We start from the raw sequence: 19816 nt of genomic DNA on the forward strand, positions 1-19816 counted from the left end.
AAAAAGAAGTAAGGTTGGTGGGAAGGTTGGAAAGAAAGAAAGAAAGAAAGAAAGAGAGAAAGAAAGAAGGAAAGAAAGAAAGAAAGAAAGAAAGAACGAAAGAAAGAAAGAAAGAAAGAAAGAAAGAAAGAAAGAAAGAAAGAAAGAAAGAAAGAAAGAAAGAAAGAAAGAAAGAAAGACAGAAAGACAGAAAGACAGAAAGACAGAAAGAACACAGCACGCGTTTTCCTGCTAGATTCATTCGACCCTATCTTCTTTGTTAGGCAAAACATCGTGTGCGACAATCTATCTCCAGGCCAACAAAGTGATCATGTAGCCACAGTGGCAAACGAGCACAATGAGAACGATTTACTTGCTTGCACATTTATTATTACCCAGTGGCGCATCAAGGCCTTACCTCGACGAAAGGAACGACAACGGAACAAGCACACGCCACAGCCACAAAGACCCAAAAGCAAGATCAGGGGCTGACAAGGTCTACTATAATTTATGCGGCCCCATTCAGACACGATTCAGCAAGCCCAAATGGGATCAGGAAAAAGGCAGAGGTAACGAAGCAGTACAGTCGCGACGACAAACCACATAACACGAAACTGCTGCGACCGGGTTAATGGAGTCCTTTGTCAGCGGAAACGAGAGCCCATGAATAGATTAAGAACGAAACGGCGATCTTTTCTCTTCGCGTCGATGAATAGCCTTTTCTGTTTTAGCCACGTTAGCCGTTAATGCGCTATACATTTAAAATATCTCTGATCTTCTGTTGTAGCTTTAACGAAATCGACAGTGCATTCTTTTTGGTTGTTCGTTTTATTTGTACTTTTATTTTTTCCTGCGCTTGTAGTTTCACATTTTCCAAGCACCCTTACACATGTTTGTATTGCCCACCCAAACCTCCTTCCAATACAGTTTTGTAGAACACTTCGGGCCTTCGTAAGATAATAAAGGAGAAGAAATCATTAAAATTCCACTTTCTTTGGCATCATTTTTTCACACCGATCTCGCTGCTAAGTGCCAAAATACAATAGCCATACGCTAGACAATCTTCAGCTGCTCCACCTTTTGCGTTGTCCTTGTAATACTTTCCAGGAAGACTGCTCTAACAAGTTTTGCAGAAAGAGGCTGAAGTGTGGTAGAAATTTAAGAAAACTTAATTTCTACTTGGAATGTTCTTCGAAATTCTCACGTCTTACCTTGTGGGGTGTACGATTGTCGCAGAACAGGCAGCAAATAAGTAATGCACACCAAAGTGCCGATTCGCAATCATATTTTTTAATGATAACCGAATATATATATATATATATATATATATATATATATATATATATATATATATATATGATAGAAATTTACTTTTATTATGCATCGGTAAAAGTGTGAGTGTTGAAACTGAAATGCGGATGACAATTAAATCTTTATACTTTCCTTAATACCAAAGTATCAGCCCAATAAAATTCAGTTTCATGATAACCATACGCCAGTCTGGTGGGCATAGTGCTCATTCTGCCCCATACGCCACCGCCCAATCCAGCCCTTCCAGGAATTGTCTTCATATGGAGTAGCGACGCACTTCGTACTCCTTCCGAACCCTGACGTTATAATTTCGAACACAGCGTTGAGTATAATTGCAACCATCTGCTAGCACAAAAATATGTTACACTTCAATACGAAGAATCCTGTGTAAGATAATAGCATTCTCAAGACCTGTACAATCGGGTTTTACGAGACGTTAGACGTGTGGTTTTTTTATCGCTGCTGTTAAGAAGGCGTTATTTATTTTACCAGAAAGACATCAACTCATTAATAATCTGCGTGCCAATCTGAAACAATTATCGCGGTTAATTGCGAGGTGCAACGCAACACACATGGTAGGTGATTATCAGTAATGATTAATATTTGTAATTGCGAAAGATAGACCGACTGATACAACTAGTTCAAATGTCTGTGACTACTTAAATGTGTTTCCAGTATCATATATCAAAATATAGATGGCAAGAGCTTTTTTCATGACTTATTGACTGAAGGGATTAGAGTTTGAAAACTTACCCTTCTATGTCGTCATCATCTGTTTCCTTCTTGGGCGCTGGCTGGAATGAAATGATAGCTGTGAGAATTACGTCAATGTTCATCGTTAAGTTCTGACGAGGGTAACCAAGACTGCAACACCGATGGTAATCAACCATCAGCCTGCGCACATCAACCGCGGCCTGTGCGCAAAGTGTTGTTTATCGATTCTCATTCTCGTGCGGCAAAGTATATGCCCGGCAGACAGGCAGATGCCTGAATGATAGGCTCAGAGAGCACAAACAGAAGCTTAGCTGTTACCGCGACGGCCACGTTTCAGTGCATGGTAATCACTGCGGCTGGCGACCTTTGTTCAATGAGTGTGTAGTCTGTATAGAAACTGTGGTAAGGATACGCGAGAGATTGTCGAGGCCTGGTTGATTGCTAGAGAAAATGTCAATTGTGTCCAGGCGCTCTCGATTGCTCTAAGTGCAAAGGAAATCGCGTATCTGAATGATGCAGGCTTGCATTTCTCATACGGTCTTTACAGCGAAAGCTGTTATGAGATGATTTCAGCGGCCGTTTTGGCGCCGTAGTTGTCCGCCGCCGCCGTCGCCACCGCCGGTGTCCGTAACCACTATCGCTCGAAATAAGAAAAAAAACGAAATAGGAAAAAAATTCCAGGTTGGAACGAGGTTCGAACCTGGGCCCTCTGCGTGTGAGCCCAGTATTCAACCTCTGAGCCATGCCGGTGCTTGAAGCTGCTTTGCAAAAAGACCCTATACAGACTTCATGTCGGGAAGGAACCACATTAGCATATGCAATATAGCGTGGTAGAAGAGTGACATAAGCACCAAGCGTCGCACAACGCGAATTCTGTAACCAGGCGTCACACAATGCGAATTGCGCAACGAGTAGGTTGTTGAATGCTTCCAACCCATTACAAAGGTCTCCGCCATAATTCTTCATCGTCATCAGGCACAGCATCAACAAAGTGCGCATAATGCCTTACATGGGTTTAGCAGGTACCAACGCTCTCCGTAGAATGACGAAAAATGGCATAGTGCCTGCTTCCATACTTCTAAAAAATTACAATGATATATAGCGTAGTGGATTCCTCGCAAGTGCACTTGCATTGGTTGCCAAGGAAGCCCATAGGCGCATGATCCATTTCATCAGGGTCTCAGTAAATTTCTCCCCCCCCCCCTCTCTCTCTTTCTCACGTCAACGTATGGTATATTGCGTGGTGGGAGAGCGAAATAGCGACCGGCAATCACACAATGCGAATTATGTAACTGGTGAGCCGTTGAAAGCTTCCAACCCCTTACAAAGGGCTGAGCCACAATTCTTCATCTTCATCAGTCGTCACGTCAACAAAGCGCACATAATGGCTTACAGATGTGTAGCTGGTACCTCGTTTCTTCGCAGAATTATGAATAATGGCGTTGTAGGTGCTTCCCAACTTCACAAATAATGTGATTTATGACGTAGTGGGTACCTTGCTAGTTTACTTCTATTAGTAGCACCAAGAGAGTTTACAACGAGCTCTAGAAATGCTGCTCTTCAAGCTTTCGCTGTGACTGTGCTGCGCTTTCCGCGCAGGCCTGGCGTTTTTTGGCGATGTTTGTCGTTTTCATTGCTGCATAAGTACAACCTGTTTATGAAATGAAGTTTTAGTTGTAGCGCACGTCCCGTCCTCTTTCGAGGGTCCCCGTCTTAACAACGCTAAGGCTTCAATGAACGTTACAAACCAACTAGCCCAAAAGTCTGTTCTCTTCGACGGTAATCAAGGTGTTGATATTGTTCTCGAAATAAAGCGATATTCTAGGAACTCTTGCACTTTTTTTTTCTAAAATGAGCGAGAGCTAATGTTTCTGGCAAGGCCATTCATTTTCACGTCATCAAATTTGTAGAGGTCATCGCGTTCACGTCGTCCCGTATTTCTCAGGAGAAGCCTTTCTTCCGGATAAATCTGCTTAGATATTTCTATATGCGATGACGTCGAGGACTTCGCTGATGGAAATAGGCGGTTGAAATATTTGCGCCCATAAATAACTGTGTGTATTGATACGACAACGTAAATTTCGCTATTTGACAATGAAACAGCGATAAGTACCGTTTTTCAGGCGCCACGTATAGGATTATTAATCGCGCGCAGTAAAGGGAGCGGACGAAAACGTTATAATTATTGGACTTCCGATAGGTCTGCCTCTTGAGCTATTTGTAACATAATATTATTAAAAAGATGCGATAAACACTAAGCTGTGCTTCTATGTGTGGTGAAAATCGCACATAAAAGGACAGCGTTGACTAAATGAGCTGAAGCAGTGATACGCGCACTAGCGTTTGTAATCCAAAACAACACGTTTATTCGTAAACTCTAACACTTTCTGTCACCTGAGCCAATGGCAGCAATACCAGTATGTCCAACGCTGCTTGAGTATGAACAGAGCTATTAAGGTATGCTAGCCCACCGCATTCGTGGTCACATAGTTCACGATTATATGAGCGGAAACCTAAAGGAAAGTGGCCCTCATTTTGTTATCTTCCATTATAAACTGCCACGCCCTCTTCAGGCAGGAAAGTAAAGCATATACACTTCACCCTGTCCCCTAAAGCAACGACGCGAAACAGCTACTGGCAACAACATGCTGCAGTTGTCAAGAAAACAACTCGAATATGCGTAGGTCACTCACGTGTGTATGTAATTATAAGTACACGTCAACTCATATTACTATCCATCTACCAACATTGGTTATATCATCCTCATGAAAATTTAAAAAATAATCTACATAGGCTTTGTTGTTTCTTGCCTACTGTACTTCTGTGGGCGTTTTTCTTTCTTTGTATTTTTTGCGAGTATTCACGTATTTTCTGACATTTATTTAGCTTTCCAGCCAACTGTGTTTACTCTTCCGCAGTACGCTCGTTTCATTTAGCTGATATGGATGTTTTCTAAGGATTCGCATGACATAATTGAACACCTTGAACAACTCTACACAGATGTCCACTAATTACGGTAATTGAAGCAATGCTAACCTTTATCGTGTCCCCTTTGCCGACGACGGATATGTCGCACTTGATATATCCCTTGGGGCCAGCCGTCATGTCATCCGGGTCCGTAAGGACGGCCCACTTGTGATAGAACTGGTGCTCTGAAAAAACGAAGACTCGATTAGAGGTTCAAAAGACAATGATAGTTTGCATAATGCGGCTTAAAATCACGTACTCCTAGGACATTTGCATAGGAGTGAAATTAGTGTTTTGCGCGTGAAATTGCAAAACATATAAAAACCAGTCACAGTTGTGTGGTAACACGGCAAATCGAGATGTGGTGCACCACGTTACACGACATCAATAATAATATCTGGGGTTTAACGTCCCAAAACCACGATATGATTATTTCGACCACCTGGGGTTCCTTAACGTGCACCTAAATGTACACGGGCCTCAAACATTTTCGCCCACATCGAAAATGCAGCCGCCGCGGCCGGGATTCGATCCCGCGACCTTCGGGTCCGCAGTCGAGCGCCATAACCACTAGACCACCGTGGCGGGGCTACACGACATCATTAAGACTGCGGCAGTGCGACAGGTAATCAAGGCCTCTGTTCTTTTTTATTGTTTTGGAATGGTTACGTCAAATTTTGCTGCTACGTTAACGAACGTAGTAGCGATATTTGACTTCAACATTTCAATTAATTTTTTTGCTTCAGTGGTTTCAGATAACGGCCACAATTGTCTTCTCCTAAAAAAAGTTTGACCTGTTTCTTTTGTTTAACACAATAGTGTTTTATGCCGGGGTCCACCAAGACTTCCCTGACTTGTTTCCGTCACGGATATTATGTCGATAAAATGAACGCTAATATAGGAGAAAGAAAAACAAGAAAACGTTCCGCCGCCAGGAATCGAACCTACAAACATCTCGGTGCGCGACGATAAGCGCCCGGCACACTACCGACTAAGCTACCGAGGCACATGCACGGCACTCCACAAACGTGCCTTATATCTCTTACGCATTCTCTCTCGCAGGCCGCTCTCTGTTGCTGGGACTAGGCTGGGCGGGACGGCGCCGTCGTCTTTGAGCGGTGACATGAAGTATTGCGTCATGACACTTAGTAGTGCCGATAGAGAATAGGGAGTTTTAGCTTGTAACGTATACTTATTTATGTTAACGTTACCGGATTACGTTTACTGTTTTACCGGAACTCGAGTTTTAGTAAAGTTTTTTAGCTGCCCAAACGTAAACCTTTACGTACGTACGTAAACCTTTACGTTTGCGCAAACCACTAAGTGGTGATGATAACTGCATTTAAACTGCATTTAAACTACATTTAATTTAGATAATATTGAATTACGATGCGGAAAAATCATAAGAGAAGTTTTTAGCGTGTGCAGTATCCCGGTATAAGCGAAGGGGTGTAGCAATACCGGGTTTCTGGACGATGGTGTCGACATCTTGTGACGCTTCGTGCAACCACAATCATGAACACGTTTGTTTTCGCTTAGTGTTCTTGAGGGGGCAAAATGATTTAAAAAGTCACAGTTTCGCCGCAAGGGCGAAGCAATGAATGCGATAGCAAGAAACTAATGCTATACGAAGTGAGGCTCCCCAATGGATACTCTCAGTTTGAACAGCGCTCCTGTTGCAAAGGCGGCCAAAGCAGCGAAGGAAACTAGAGTGATTCAAGTGTCGAGCTGTGACACTTGATAGTTCGCGCTCATCTTCTGTCCCTTGAGCTCGAGTGGCTTTCGTACGCTCCGTAACATGATCGCGGACATCACGGTGAAAGCGCGAAACTTCCCTCTTCCCCTCACCACGAGAAAACCGCGCGAGCACACAGCGGAAGGGCAAGGTTCTCCCTGCGCAAATAAAAGAAGCGAGCGAGCTCGCCGACGCGCTCCTCGCGCCATCTCGCTGGTAATGAAGAAACGCTTATGGGCGCCTGCCGTCTCTGAGTCCGGCCAGTGGTAAAGGGTGTGTATAAAACGCTCGCCGTTAGCTACGTGGACGATCTGCGTTCCGTGGCGTAGTGGCTAGCGCTACGCGCTGCCGAGCGAGAGGTCCCTGGTTCGATTCCGCGCTTCGGAAGCATTTTTCTGAATTATTTTTCTTTGGGGCGTTTATATATATATATATATATATATATATATATATATATATATATATATATATATATATATATATATATATATATACATATACGGTGCATGACGGCGGCGACGGCGACGGCAAAAATCAGCCGAGACTGTCCATATAATTGCTATCGCAATAAAAGGCAACTCATTCGTAATTATGCCGCTGCAAGGCATTTACATTGGAAGCCGAACGCCCGATGTTTCCGCAATGACAATTTTGTGCTTGCCTGGTACACCACGGCCCCGCTAGATGGCGCCATCTATCCGGCCTGTCAGCGTCTTTAGGCCTCTCATGTTTGCGGATTCGGTATTCTATGTCGCTCTAGCCTCGGTAATCCGGCAGAAATAAGGTGATCGCTCGCACTTCGGCTTATTTTGACTCGGCGGCTGGAGTCTCCGCGAAGCGTATAGCGCGAGTAGCCACGAACGAATGTGGATTTGCGAGATAGGGCCGTGAATGTAAAGCCTATCCGGCGAGTAGTTTACGTTCCGTAAAGGTTCGCGCATGCGCAGATTCCATCCGGTATCCGGTAACACGGTAACGTAAAGAAGTATACGTACAAGCTAAAACTCCCTAATGATTTGGTGACGACGCAGTAAAACCATGGCCTCGGAGATTGTGCGCAGTCTCGGAAGTCATGGTTAAGGCGTCTCGATACCAGCGAAGGAAAGAAGGGGAATACTAAGGTCTCGTTTTTCTTTGTTGGACACAATAAAGAGAACTGACAATAATGCCAAGGAAAGTATAGGGGATGTTATTTTGTAGTAATTATGATATAAATATGAAGAAAGTAAAGTGGACGACAAGATAACTTGCCGCCGGCAAGGACCAAATCTGCAACTTTCGAAGGCTGCAGGTTCGGTCCCTACTGACGGCAAGGTATCTTTTCGGCTACTTTACTAAGGTTGTAGGTTCGCTCCCTGCCGGCGGCAAGTTATTTTTTTGCGCACTTTACTTTCTTCATATTTATATCATAATTACTACAAAATAAATACTTTCCTTGGCATTATTGTCTCTTAGTTCTCATCAATACCAGCGAGAAACACCGGCCGCACTCGGATTAGGGGGGGGGGGGGAGGGGAGGGGGGAAGGGGGCGCCCTAGACGTAGTTACGTTCTTTGCGTTTCGCTTTGTGTAGCATGTCACGGCTCATTGTTGGAGTAGTGCAGCTTCCACATGTATGAATGGCGTTTCGCCGCCGACTTCTTCGAGTGCGATAACACCGACTAGTAAATCTCAGAAAGGCAACTTATGGCGACGTGCTAATGTCGAGCCTTCGTGGAGCGAGACAGAGGCCAGCGGGACGCGGAAAGCCTGAGCACGTTCGCGGCTCAAGCTACGAACCTCTGCCTCCCGCGTTGCTGAAGCGAAGTGTGGTAGAGTTTCATGAGCACAGGCGTAAGTTACCCTATCACTCGTGAGCGCACACCATGCCGTTTCTCTCTTTAATTGACGACGCTTTGAAGAAGTGCATATCGAGTACCAGTGTTATGTGCTTGTTTATGTCATCTTTGCGCGGGATTCATGATGCGCTGTCACCAGGTACATTTTAACTTCAGCTACCACAACGGTTAAATCATGATCGTGGGCGTTAGTCGATCGTCACCATGGAGATGTGCCACTAGGCGTCCACGTGGTTGAATCCAAGCCAAACAGGGCTATAGCTGCCAAACACCAATAGAGGTTGTACAGTGCGGCCCACTGTTAGTGGGAACACGCGATCGCGTGGCCGGCGGCCCGCGTGGCGCAAACTGGCGGCGAGATTTGTAAACGCGGCGCACGCGCATAAAGGCGTAAAGGCGGCGTTTTCCGCTGTTCGTCTGCTACTTTCCACCCCTGCCCTTGGCCAGCGCCGGACAGCGCTTCCGTTTTTCAGCGGTGCGATTCATGTATCCGCCACTCTACCTGCGCCTCGTCGGCTAATCAGCAGGCAGAAAAAAAGGTGTGGTTTGTTTTGTTGCTCTGGTTTCTCGCCACTTTTGATGCAATGCGATTCGTGGCCCCAGCCTGTCACTTACGTAACCTAGTATAAGTGCTCATTATGAGGGAAACTGCACAAAAAAAACAACAACGTTGACAAAGGGAGAACAGAACAGCACAAGCTGTTGTCGACGTTGTTTTGTTTTTTTTTTCGCTGTTTACCTCACGGTGAATCACGAACTTGCCCAACAGTCTATTCTCGTAAGTGCTCACCGATAAGTTAGTCGTAAGCTTTCAACATGCTGCTTGCACTAGCCGGCCGCTTTTTATGACAGACAAGGAAATTTATGCCCGATGCAGAGATGATGGCAAGCTTGTCCTTCCAACCGTAGAAATAAAAAGATTTCGCAAGCGCGCGCCGAGCGCTGGGGCGAAGATGTAGCAGGCCACGTGGGACACGAACCGCCCTTGTGATTCTACGCGCATGCTCCGCGTTTCCAAATCTCGCCAGCAGTTAGCGCTCCGCGGACAGCCGGCCACACGCTCGCGTGTTCCCTCTAAGAGTGGACCGTACTGTACAAGCTCTCATATATGACTACACAATAAGCACTACTTCTTCGAAGACACGTTTCTCTTTCGTTTTATACCGATTTCTATGACGGAAGGATCAGCCATATTTTTCTCTCTTTTTTTTGCTCTGAAGCATTTTGCTTCGTGCTCACATTCATGCCACGCACAAATGTTAGACCTTCACACTCGAAAATTGTGCATAAGTATCGTCTCATTAGTCCTATGCAACATCCGAGTGGTGCGTTGATGGTGCCGACTACGAAGCCCTTGTTATTCTCAACTACGTTCACTTCCTCACCTGGCTGGTTGAAGACGGTTCCAACGTCCAACTTGAAGGTGCCGATAACTTTTCCCGAGCGTATGATGTTCCGGTTGTGTAACGCCTGCAAAAAAAAATAATAAAGAAGAGCACGCTGGACAATACGGTCCACTCACAGGCAATGTCTAAAGCAAGAAATCGTAGAAGTATTTCGAACTCCTCGAGGGGCTTTTCGCAGAAGGCCTCTCAGAAGTTGATGTGATACTTATTCTCAGTATTTTAGTAGTATTTCAGCTTTTCGTAGTATTTTAGTAGTATTTTCAGCTTTTAGTAGTATTTTAATAGTACGTCGGCAGCATTTTATAACTGTATTTCAGTATCGTCTTCGTCGGTTTTGGGCAGTATGTTTTTCTCGACGTTAGGAGCAACCCGCCACGGTGGTCTAGTGGATATGGTGCTCGACTGCTGACCCGAAGGTCGTGGTATTTAATCCCGGCGACAGCGGCCGCATTTTCGGCCGAATCTTCGATGGAAGCGAAAATGCTTGAGGCCCGCGTACTTCGATTTATGTGCATATTAAAGAACCCCAGGCAGTCGAAATTTTCGGAACCCTCCACTACGGCGTCCCTCACAATAATATCGAGGTTCTGGGACATTAAACCCCAACAATTATTATTATACTTGCTCTCAGTATCATAGTAGTATTTTGGCAGCATTTTAGAAATGTATTTCCGTATGGTCTTCGTCGGTTTTGGACACTATGTTTTCTTTTACATTAAGAGCCACCTCGCCCGTCAACGAGTCATTTGTCCCGTTTAATATTACGTTGCATCAAAATTGATTACAAAGGGCAAGACGAGGCATTAAACTTCAAACTCTAACGCCCTGCTCTCACGCGGCAAAATGTGAACGAACAAACTCACCGTTAGTGTAACGATTTTGTCGAACAGCATTGACGGTGCCATGTGGAAATCGAAGACAAAGTACTGCAAGAAAATAACAAAAATTCTATCAGTTACTACTGTATTTCTTGTTATCACAAGCCCGGTGTCGGTGGATGAACTATCTCAAATAGAATCTAGCACACATAGACACCTATGGCAAATCAATTCTGCGGAATCCCGCAAGCTGGCGGCAGGGTTCAGAAAGGGAAAATAGACAACCACCCGTTTGTAGCACGAAGCCACAAGGAACCCACTTCTTCAAGTTTTCTGAAACTGTCCACTGCCGCTTACTTTCATAAACCAGTTCCGCGATGTTAAACATTTGAAAGGAATAGAAAGGTATAGAAGCACATAGCAGGCTTTTTGCTTACTGGCGTATGAGGTAGTATTCATTCTACATATTCGAGAGGTTTCATTCGCAGCACTATTAGTACGTTGCTACTGACGACTGTGACGAAAAATAATATTGCACGAAGCATACAGCGCAAACCTTCAGCAAAGTAATGTATATCAATGCAATCACTGTCTCTCAAAAAGTAAAAAGAATGCGCTGTTTTTCGTGGCAGCAGGCTAGTTTACTAAGTGCGTTATGTGCACAGCGAAATGAAACTGGCTTGAAAACAAGTTACTTTAATCGTAAAGAGGTAGTTACGTTGTAGTTGCATCCTATATAGTAAATTCATGTCAGTGATCTGGTCAGATTACTTTTTCCTAATGCCACAAAAAAGACAGCTACCTCGTTGTAGTATGGACAGTTGGTTGATTCCTTGACTGAGGTGTACTTCTTCTGGTCGCCAACTTGCACACATATAACTGGATCCATGTTGAGACCGGCGAGATGTCGACCTTCGATAATTGTCACGCAGACCTGGATAGAAAATGAAAGAAAAGCAGAGAGAAATGGCATCTAATTGAATTATGATAATAATTACAGAGAGTACGGAGCGAGAGCATGACAAGAATCGAAAGAAGACGAAAGCAAGCTACCAGTGGCTGGAATCGAACCGACAACCGCAGCACAATACTTGCAACGTTTTGCAAAGACGGCGTTAAGTTTTGCTGGCGTAATGCGGAACGCGTGGATTCCGGTGCTTACTTTTCTGGACTCGCGTACAAGACTTCGTGTTGTTTTACTGACTTTGGGTTGTGTTATACACCCGCTGTCCCACAGGGTGCCATATTTCGTGATAACATGTTTTTCTTCTTTATTATTTACTTCTTTCTGCTTTCGCTTTTTTACAGCTAATTGATAAGAAGTGACCGACGGCACCCTAAAGGCTCCATGCAAATAAATAATTTGACCATGCAAATAAAAGAACGGTAATGTGGATCTTAGCTCCATCACAACACTTCTTGTTTTACAGAACTGAACACTTGCATAACACTGGCTATGACCTTCTAACGTTACGATACTAGCACTTTGGATCATGACGAAGGAGTTTAACCGAGGAATTTTACATGACAGCTGCAATCTTTATCTCTTCCGTTAATCAAGTCCAGCCACATTTCTAACACTGGTTTCCTGTCACTTGACCATCTGTCACTTTCCCATCTAGCCAGCAAACCATCTGTCATCTGTCACTTCACCATCAACACTGCGTTTCTCTCACCTTTCGCTTGACCTCTTTTTTTTTCTTGGGCTTAAAACCAATCAGTGTTAACGTAGCACGGAATAATCGATCACCTGGAAGTCCTGTGCTTTCAATGCCGATGTTGCTGTGATGTCTTGCCTTAACTTGGGCCTGCGAATGAGATATAGGACGATACAATTATTCCTCGAGTTTAAAGCACCGCGAAGGGCAGAGACCGAAATTTCGTGTATTGTCCGATGCACAACCTTAATCAGGCATTGTCCAAGGCGGCGAAAGTGGCAGCGCGCAATTTAGTCACACGAAAGAAAGGACGAGACGGGACGTAGCATTGGCTTCCAAGCGCCGTCTCATTATTGCTGAGTGCCTCAATTGTGCGCGGCTGCCTTCTCCATGTATCAATACTAACATGCCCACTCCTACGCCCCTTCGAGTTACATTGTCCGAGATATATGGTTATCGATATTACTGCGAAAGCCTTAGATGCCTAATCAAATAGGAAAAGTGGCATTCGGCGTCAACATGAGTGATGCGAAAAAATCATTATGTGATGTAGGACCCGATTTGACGTCATTAAGACGTCACAGATTGCCACATTGTGTGGCGTAATAATGACGTCATCACATGAAGTCGTCGCTTGGTCATAGGTGGGCCGGTTCCGGGGGCACGCCAGGTGCAGAAAGCTTGCAATGCCTCCGACCACGGATGCAGTGCAAAACCACGCTATGTGCAGAAAGCTTTCTAGTGCAGGGCGATGAATAGAAACGACTGAAAAGAAAAAGCAGATGGCGTTCGCCTTCGAGTCATCTTAGACAAATGCATCAGGGACCCTGTGAGTTCTTTAGCGCTTGAAACCCTGTACGTCTCCATAAGCGACTTGTATCCGAAGACCAGAGAATTGTACTTAGTCACGTAGGTTTTAATATCATGCAGAGAGCCTCAAGAACAGCAGCCAACGATATTGGTGGAAAAACTTCTTTCTTCCTAATTAGAAATCTACGCAACCATTGTACTACGTCGCCGATTGTTCCCGGTACTTAAATTGTTTCTCTGGCAAAGAATAATGGTTTAAACAAAACGTCAAAGCTGTTTAGTGTTCGCAAAATCGCTCAAGAACTTGTGTTAAATAGATCTCACAGGCTTTGTCACGAGGAGTCGACAGCGACTCGATGATACAGAACATCAACAACGGCAACAACACGAAACGGTGCTAATGATATATCTTTGAGCTACATAACTGTAGTTGCCTGGAGTACACTGATTATTGGCAGTCATGACTGTAGAACACTTGGCCTGACTGTGACAATGATTCACAACGTGTACTGTGTTTGTACTGGCTGGCCACATCTCTTATAAATACCGGTAGACTTGACGACCATATCATCGGTCATGTTAGCCGTTAAAGGAGTGGTGACACAAAAATTTGGACACAATTTGACTGTTGAATCACACTAATGGGTGCATGTAGGTGCCATCTGTACAATATCAGCCACAAATACAGCCTAAAAGCTATTTTAATTGAGTCTTGAAGTTCGTGAAAGTGCCGGATCATCGGAAATAGAAGCAAAAGACGATGAGGTCATCGAGCGGATACCATGTACGTCACGAATTCTGGCCGGGTTACCGGAGGCGTGTACGAGACGGACAACGCTGGTAGCGGCGCACGAGACTAAAAAGCCACCAAAACATCGCCCAATGTTAGCGGTGTAAGCACATTTCATGGTGGCTACCCTGTGCCACCGAGCAAAACTAGCGTTTTCGTGTACCCAGAAATTCCCTAGGGAAGTCGCCAAGTGATGTGAAACTTGAGGCACTCGAGAGCGTGCATTGCGTTAAAATGTCTGTGTATGTCCTGCTTCATGTTACATCGCGAGTGTTCGCTTGAATTGATACAGATTGTTAAGACTATCAGCAGCGCTAAGAGATCCATCATCTGCGCATTTATTATTTGATCTGAAATGTAGCAGCTGCCGTTTGAAGTAGACATCCGTAGCACTATGCGATCATGCTTCAGGCCACCTGATTCATTGGTATCTTGTAATAATCTCTGTTGGCATAATTAAGTTTATTCATGACACTATTCCAAGAAGTGGCTTGGTCTGTTCTCTAATGAAGAGGGTTGCAGCTAATTCGTTTGCGTACAGGTATAGAAGAATTGAAGAAACCTTTGCTGTGCACTTGCGCGTTTATTAGACGTTTGGGTGCTCGTACGGTGACTGGAGACTGCGTGGGCGCCTGTTTTGTAATTAAAGAAGACGAAGCATCAGGCAACGTATGTGGCAGTTACGATTTCCCCTGCTGGTGGGCTTCGCTGCACAGCGAATCGTCGATACCGTAATGCACAGTACATGCTTTGTGGCATAACACAGCTGCAATGCCATAAAGCTGACTATAGTGAATCTGTCATCTTGTAACACGTATATATAATGTAAATATATAGTGCATTGAATCCAAGGGGCAGTGCAAGCGTGGCGTAAAAAAGCAGGGTACGAGTCAAAATATGGGCGGCGTGCGCAGCACAGATTTCTTTGCGCTCCACAATGAAGGAATTGCTTTGTAAGTTTTGCCGCTACACAGGGGTGTAATGCGACGAAAACTAAGTGCCACGCTGTGAAGCTTGCTACCTGTGGCTGCAATTAGTGGCCGGTATCGCCAGGTTAATTGCTTCATGTGGCGCAAAGTGTTCTCTGGTCCGGTATACGTACACGTCAGGTTGATGAAAAATAAGTAATAGGAAAACTTCAACAGCTTCACAGCAGCTTTAGAACGAACAATTGTCTTGAGGGACAGTCCGAGACGCCCATCAACGGATCCTTCTAGAATAAATATTTAAGCTTCAGACAGGCATATATGCATTTTTAATTACGGGTATATCGAACTATTTAGCGATATGCCCTTTGATTCTGATGTATGCGAGTTTTACTGTATATATAACTTAGCCGACAGTGTGCATTCGTAACATATTGGTCGGTTCAGCGAAGCATTATGAGGTGGAGCATTGATTTTCCGGGCGTAAACAAATACTTTTTTTATTATATAATATTTAGGAGATGTTGGTGCTTCTGTGTAGCACCGGCTACTCCTTTTCACTGATGATAGGATATGTCAAAAGCACACAGCGATGAAAAAAAAATATTTCATAAAGATATACAACAGAAAAAGTTATTCACAATGGTGTTTCATATATCTGCTTGATACCGCAAGCATGCGATGGGAGACATATGTAGACAGGGAACTCCACTGATCTGATGAGGAAATAAGCAATCTGCATCGCTGCGCCTCCTAGTACACATGGTACACACATGCTGCAAGTAGGGAGGCCAGCTTCGGCGTGACGCTCGTTCGCGTGGTGGCTCGATCGCCACAAGCATTTGTTTAAAACTAGCAATAATATTGATCATTCGGTGACTATCACGGAATATTGTAGCTAAACGTTTTTCCAAGGTACCTCTTGGGAAAAGCTAGCTTTTCTGGAACTACAAAACAAGGCCCAAACAGCAGCTCATATGAATATATAGCGTGCTAGCGGTTCCGATCATGTCTCAAACTTCGTCGTCCAAAAAGAATCAGCTTCCTAAACTAATGCGCTTGATACGCCAGCAACGTTAACGCAAGAATGAAACCTAATGCACTGTACGGCTACGCCTGCACTCGCAGAGTGCATAATTGATCTCATTGAGCTGAAACAAAACTGATTCCCCCTCCTTGCGAACTGCTTGCCCCTTAGTCAAAAAGTGGCCCTTCCCAAAGAAAGCAGCATGTATGCACCTTTATTCGTGCGTCCATTAAATCAAGCCACCTGCATTTCCATGGTTAAATCACATGATTGCATTGCAACGTCTCGCGCGCACGTACAGCCACGGGCCTAGTCCAGAGAACATCTCCTAGGCTAGGTACATCTCGCTTGGAATTTTCTAGGGACGGCACCAAAAAGTGGTCTGGCAACGTGGGCATGTTTTGGTGGCTTTTTAGTCGCTCCCGGTAGCGGCACCTGATGATGCGTAGCCTAACAAGAGACCTACAATATAACATCGCAGCGACTTACCCGCTTACTGATTCTGTGTAAAGCATTAGCAGTAAGATAATTAGCAACTCACAGTATTCTCATTGCTTTTTTCCCCGACAAGAACAGCAACGCGACGGAAAAAAATAGAAAAAAAAGTTATTGTAGTTGGACAAAATGCCACAAGATGTCACTACGGGCTCCGCAGTTGCTGCCATTGCTGCAGCCGTCAACAGCTCCGGTAACCAGGTTCCCGCAAACGTTAGGAAGTTTACAGACGAACTAAAGCTCTCTGCTGCCAAAATCACAATGCGTAGTGGACAGATAACTGCTTCGGCCCTCCGACGTGCTTACGTGGAATTGGTATGCCTTGAGAACGTGGCGCTGCCCGATAGAAATACGAGTCAGTAAAGCGTACATCACTTCACTTGCATGTTACGCATAAACACTGTTACAGAGCGCCAATGTTGTGATTTCACTGCTTCCTTCGACACTTCTCATCCTGCTATTTTACGAATGGTCGGAGCGAAAATGTTTCAGGCTTTCAGCACGTCGCTACTCCAAGCCTGGCGGAAAACGTCGCCTCAGTTGAACGACGACGACAAGAACAAAATCGCCGCTACCGGTGAGATTTGCAAAGTGAATCGAGCTTTTCTTACTGATTTTTACACTCCTCCCAGCTCTTTCGTCCATCGCCGCACTAGATAAGCAACGTAGTTTGACGATCGAGGAAACAAGCACTCGCAACGCTCAACACCTGCTCAACACAGCAGACGAAACAGCAGCGCTGACAACATGGCAGAAGCTGGCCAGTGACGTCACTGGCTCTCGCGGTCACCTGATCGAGGTGACCGGCTACGTCACTGGGCCACCGAGTGCTCTTCGAAATCGAAACTGCCTCCGGTCGTAACATACGAGCATATAATTAAACATTCCTCTCGCGCTGGGGCAAATGAGTTTCGTTGCCGCTATTATCGAGTCAGTAGACATTGATTAAGAGCAAAAAACAGAGGTTCACAAATTTTCTGTCACCACTCCTTTAAACTACATCGTTAGACTAAGTCGTTCTGCAAAAAACCGACAATAGGCCCTCCTCCCTAATAATAATAATGTCGAATAACATTAATAATATTAGGGGGGAGGGTTCTGGCTGCCTGTGAGGCACTGCCATTCGAGCTCCATGTGGCTTCGGCAGACCTCACTGCCTACTATGTCGCAACATTATGTAGTGATGTAGTTATTAGATGTGAAGTTCAATCCAGTGGTGGTGGTGCTGGTGGTGGTGGTGTGCGGCGTGACCACCCTTACTGCGCATGCGCAAACCTTCTCCACTTCCCCTCTCCACTTCTCTCCCCTTTCCCTCTCCACATCACCTCTCCCCTTCCCTTTCCCCTTTCATTTCCCTTTCACACACCCCTCTCCACTTCCCCTCTGCACTCCTCCTCTCCACTCCCAACTCCTCACCTCCCCTTTTCCCTCACCCCTCCCCTCCCATCTCCCCCTTTCCCCTTCTCCCCTCCCCCTCTCCACTTCACCTCTCCTCTTGCCCTCCCCCTTCCCCTCCCCTTTCCTCTCCACTGCCCATTCCCCCTCTCCACTTCCCTCTCCCCTTTCCCCCCTCACCACTCCACCTCTGAAACGCGGGCTCTACGTGCCGAAACACTGCTTCGCATTGCCTCATGGTCCCCTTTAGCGGGAGATGGTGTGATTTTTTAATATTAAAAAACTACATCACTGCATAAAGCAGGGACAGAGTATGCAATCTGTCCTACCAAGTCCGCATAAGATTCGAACAAGAGTACCTTGTAGGCAGCCAAAACTGGGATGTGTTAGTGTGCAGAAGAAACAAGAAGAAAAAGAAGTCAAATAATAATAACACTCACGAGTGTTTTTGGGCAAATATTAAATTGTAATAAAGAAGTTCCGTAACATAGTAAAACAAGTACGCAGATGGAAACATTTATGGAAACGAAAGCCGACCGGCTAAAATAATACTGTTCGTGATATTCGTTCCAAGTATAATAAAAATAGGAATGTGTTAATGAAGGAATATCACACGCGTCAGATATTGGCGTGGTTCTCACCTGGTGATGACCACGGGTGTGGTGATAGAGTACGGCGCCGTGTCCATGGCGAAAGGTTCGTCGGCGAACATGGCGCTGTCGGCAGCATCACCTCCGGAGAGTAGGTATAGCGTCTGGTCGCTCAGCCGCCTGTGTAGAGACTGCGTCGATCCTGTGAGACAATCAATGAATCAATCAATCAATCAATCAATTCTTTAATTACCAAAGTCAACCAAACAACCAATCAACCACAAAATTAGTTAATCAACCAATCAGTCAAATAATGCATCGATCCGTCGATCCACAAAGTGTGAAAATTCAGTACTTGCAAGCCTTCAGTAGACACCATGACTCGACTGTCTACTGTGGAACGCCATATACCTGACATCCGGCGTCCAGTACTGCGGAACGCAGCAGTGTTGCCTAAGCTGAAGCGAGTTTTTAGGGGCGAAGCTCCTTAAGGCGGCACCCGTTCGTCCCTCGTAGTCGTAGTCGTAGTGCGTAACCAGTCTTACGCTTTGACCTCCAAGGTGGTGCCGGTGGGAGATTTTTCCTGTGCGTTGTTGAACAATAAAAAATTCGCAGCGTGCGCGTTAACTAAAAGCCGAATTCTTCTGTCTCTCATTCCCCATTAGCAGCCATTGACATGCTCCAGTAGGAAACGCTAGTAGAAGTAGAAGTGTAAGTGTTAGCTAAAAGCCGACTCTTCTGTCTCTCATTCCCATTAGCAGCCATTGTTTACCTCCAAGGTAGTGCCTGGTGAGATTTCTCCTGTGCGTGATTAAACAATAAAAATTATGTTCAAAACGCCGTTGATTGATGAAATAAACCAACGAAAGACGCCAGATGTTTTGTAAAAGCAAAACAAAAGAACGCCAGATGTTTCTAAAGCAAAACGAAAAGACGCCAGCTGCTTAACGAAAGACGCCAGATGTTTTCTAAAGCAATGGTTTTCTAAACAATGAAAATTCATAGCGTACATGTAAAATTAAAGTGAGCTGCAAGCCGTCATAACTCATCGAACCTTTAGTATAAACGCGCCCGATCTCACGTCGGTGATGATGTACTGGGCAGAATTCACGGAAGATTCACGGTTTACCGATGAACCTTCGCAGCTTCGCCCACTCATCATCATTCACTCCGTGGATATGCTGTGATTTTTTTGTATGCTCAGCTCTTTTAGATGCGAAGTATCTAAGGCGGAGCTCAATCCGGTGGTGGTGGTGGTGGTGTTCAGCGTGACCACCCTTACTGCGCATGCGCATACCCTCTCCACGCACCTCCTCTCCACTCCCCCTCACCATACCCCATGTCCTCTACTCCTCTC

At 45.1% G+C, this 19816-nt stretch overlaps 1 protein-coding gene across 1 annotated transcript in view; it reads right to left on the reverse strand.

Annotated features, from left to right (window-relative positions):
• LOC119406271 (otoferlin) overlaps positions 1 to 18877 on the reverse strand; it is a gene marked incomplete at its 3' end in the record, with an annotated part of 36171 nt that extends 17294 nt beyond the window's left edge. The window contains 8 exon segments of the mRNA XM_049420023.1: positions 2044 to 2084; positions 5041 to 5156; positions 9930 to 10014; positions 10814 to 10876; positions 11571 to 11702; positions 12519 to 12576; positions 18511 to 18661; positions 18871 to 18877. Coding sequence (XP_049275980.1) covers positions 2044 to 2084; positions 5041 to 5156; positions 9930 to 10014; positions 10814 to 10876; positions 11571 to 11702; positions 12519 to 12576; positions 18511 to 18661; positions 18871 to 18877 — 653 coding nt within the window.
• Positions 18878 to 19816: the final 939 nt, after the last annotated feature.

This window comes from Rhipicephalus sanguineus, chromosome 10 (assembly GCF_013339695.2).
Source record: "Rhipicephalus sanguineus isolate Rsan-2018 chromosome 10, BIME_Rsan_1.4, whole genome shotgun sequence".
Taxonomy (NCBI): Eukaryota; Metazoa; Arthropoda; class Arachnida; order Ixodida; family Ixodidae; genus Rhipicephalus; species Rhipicephalus sanguineus.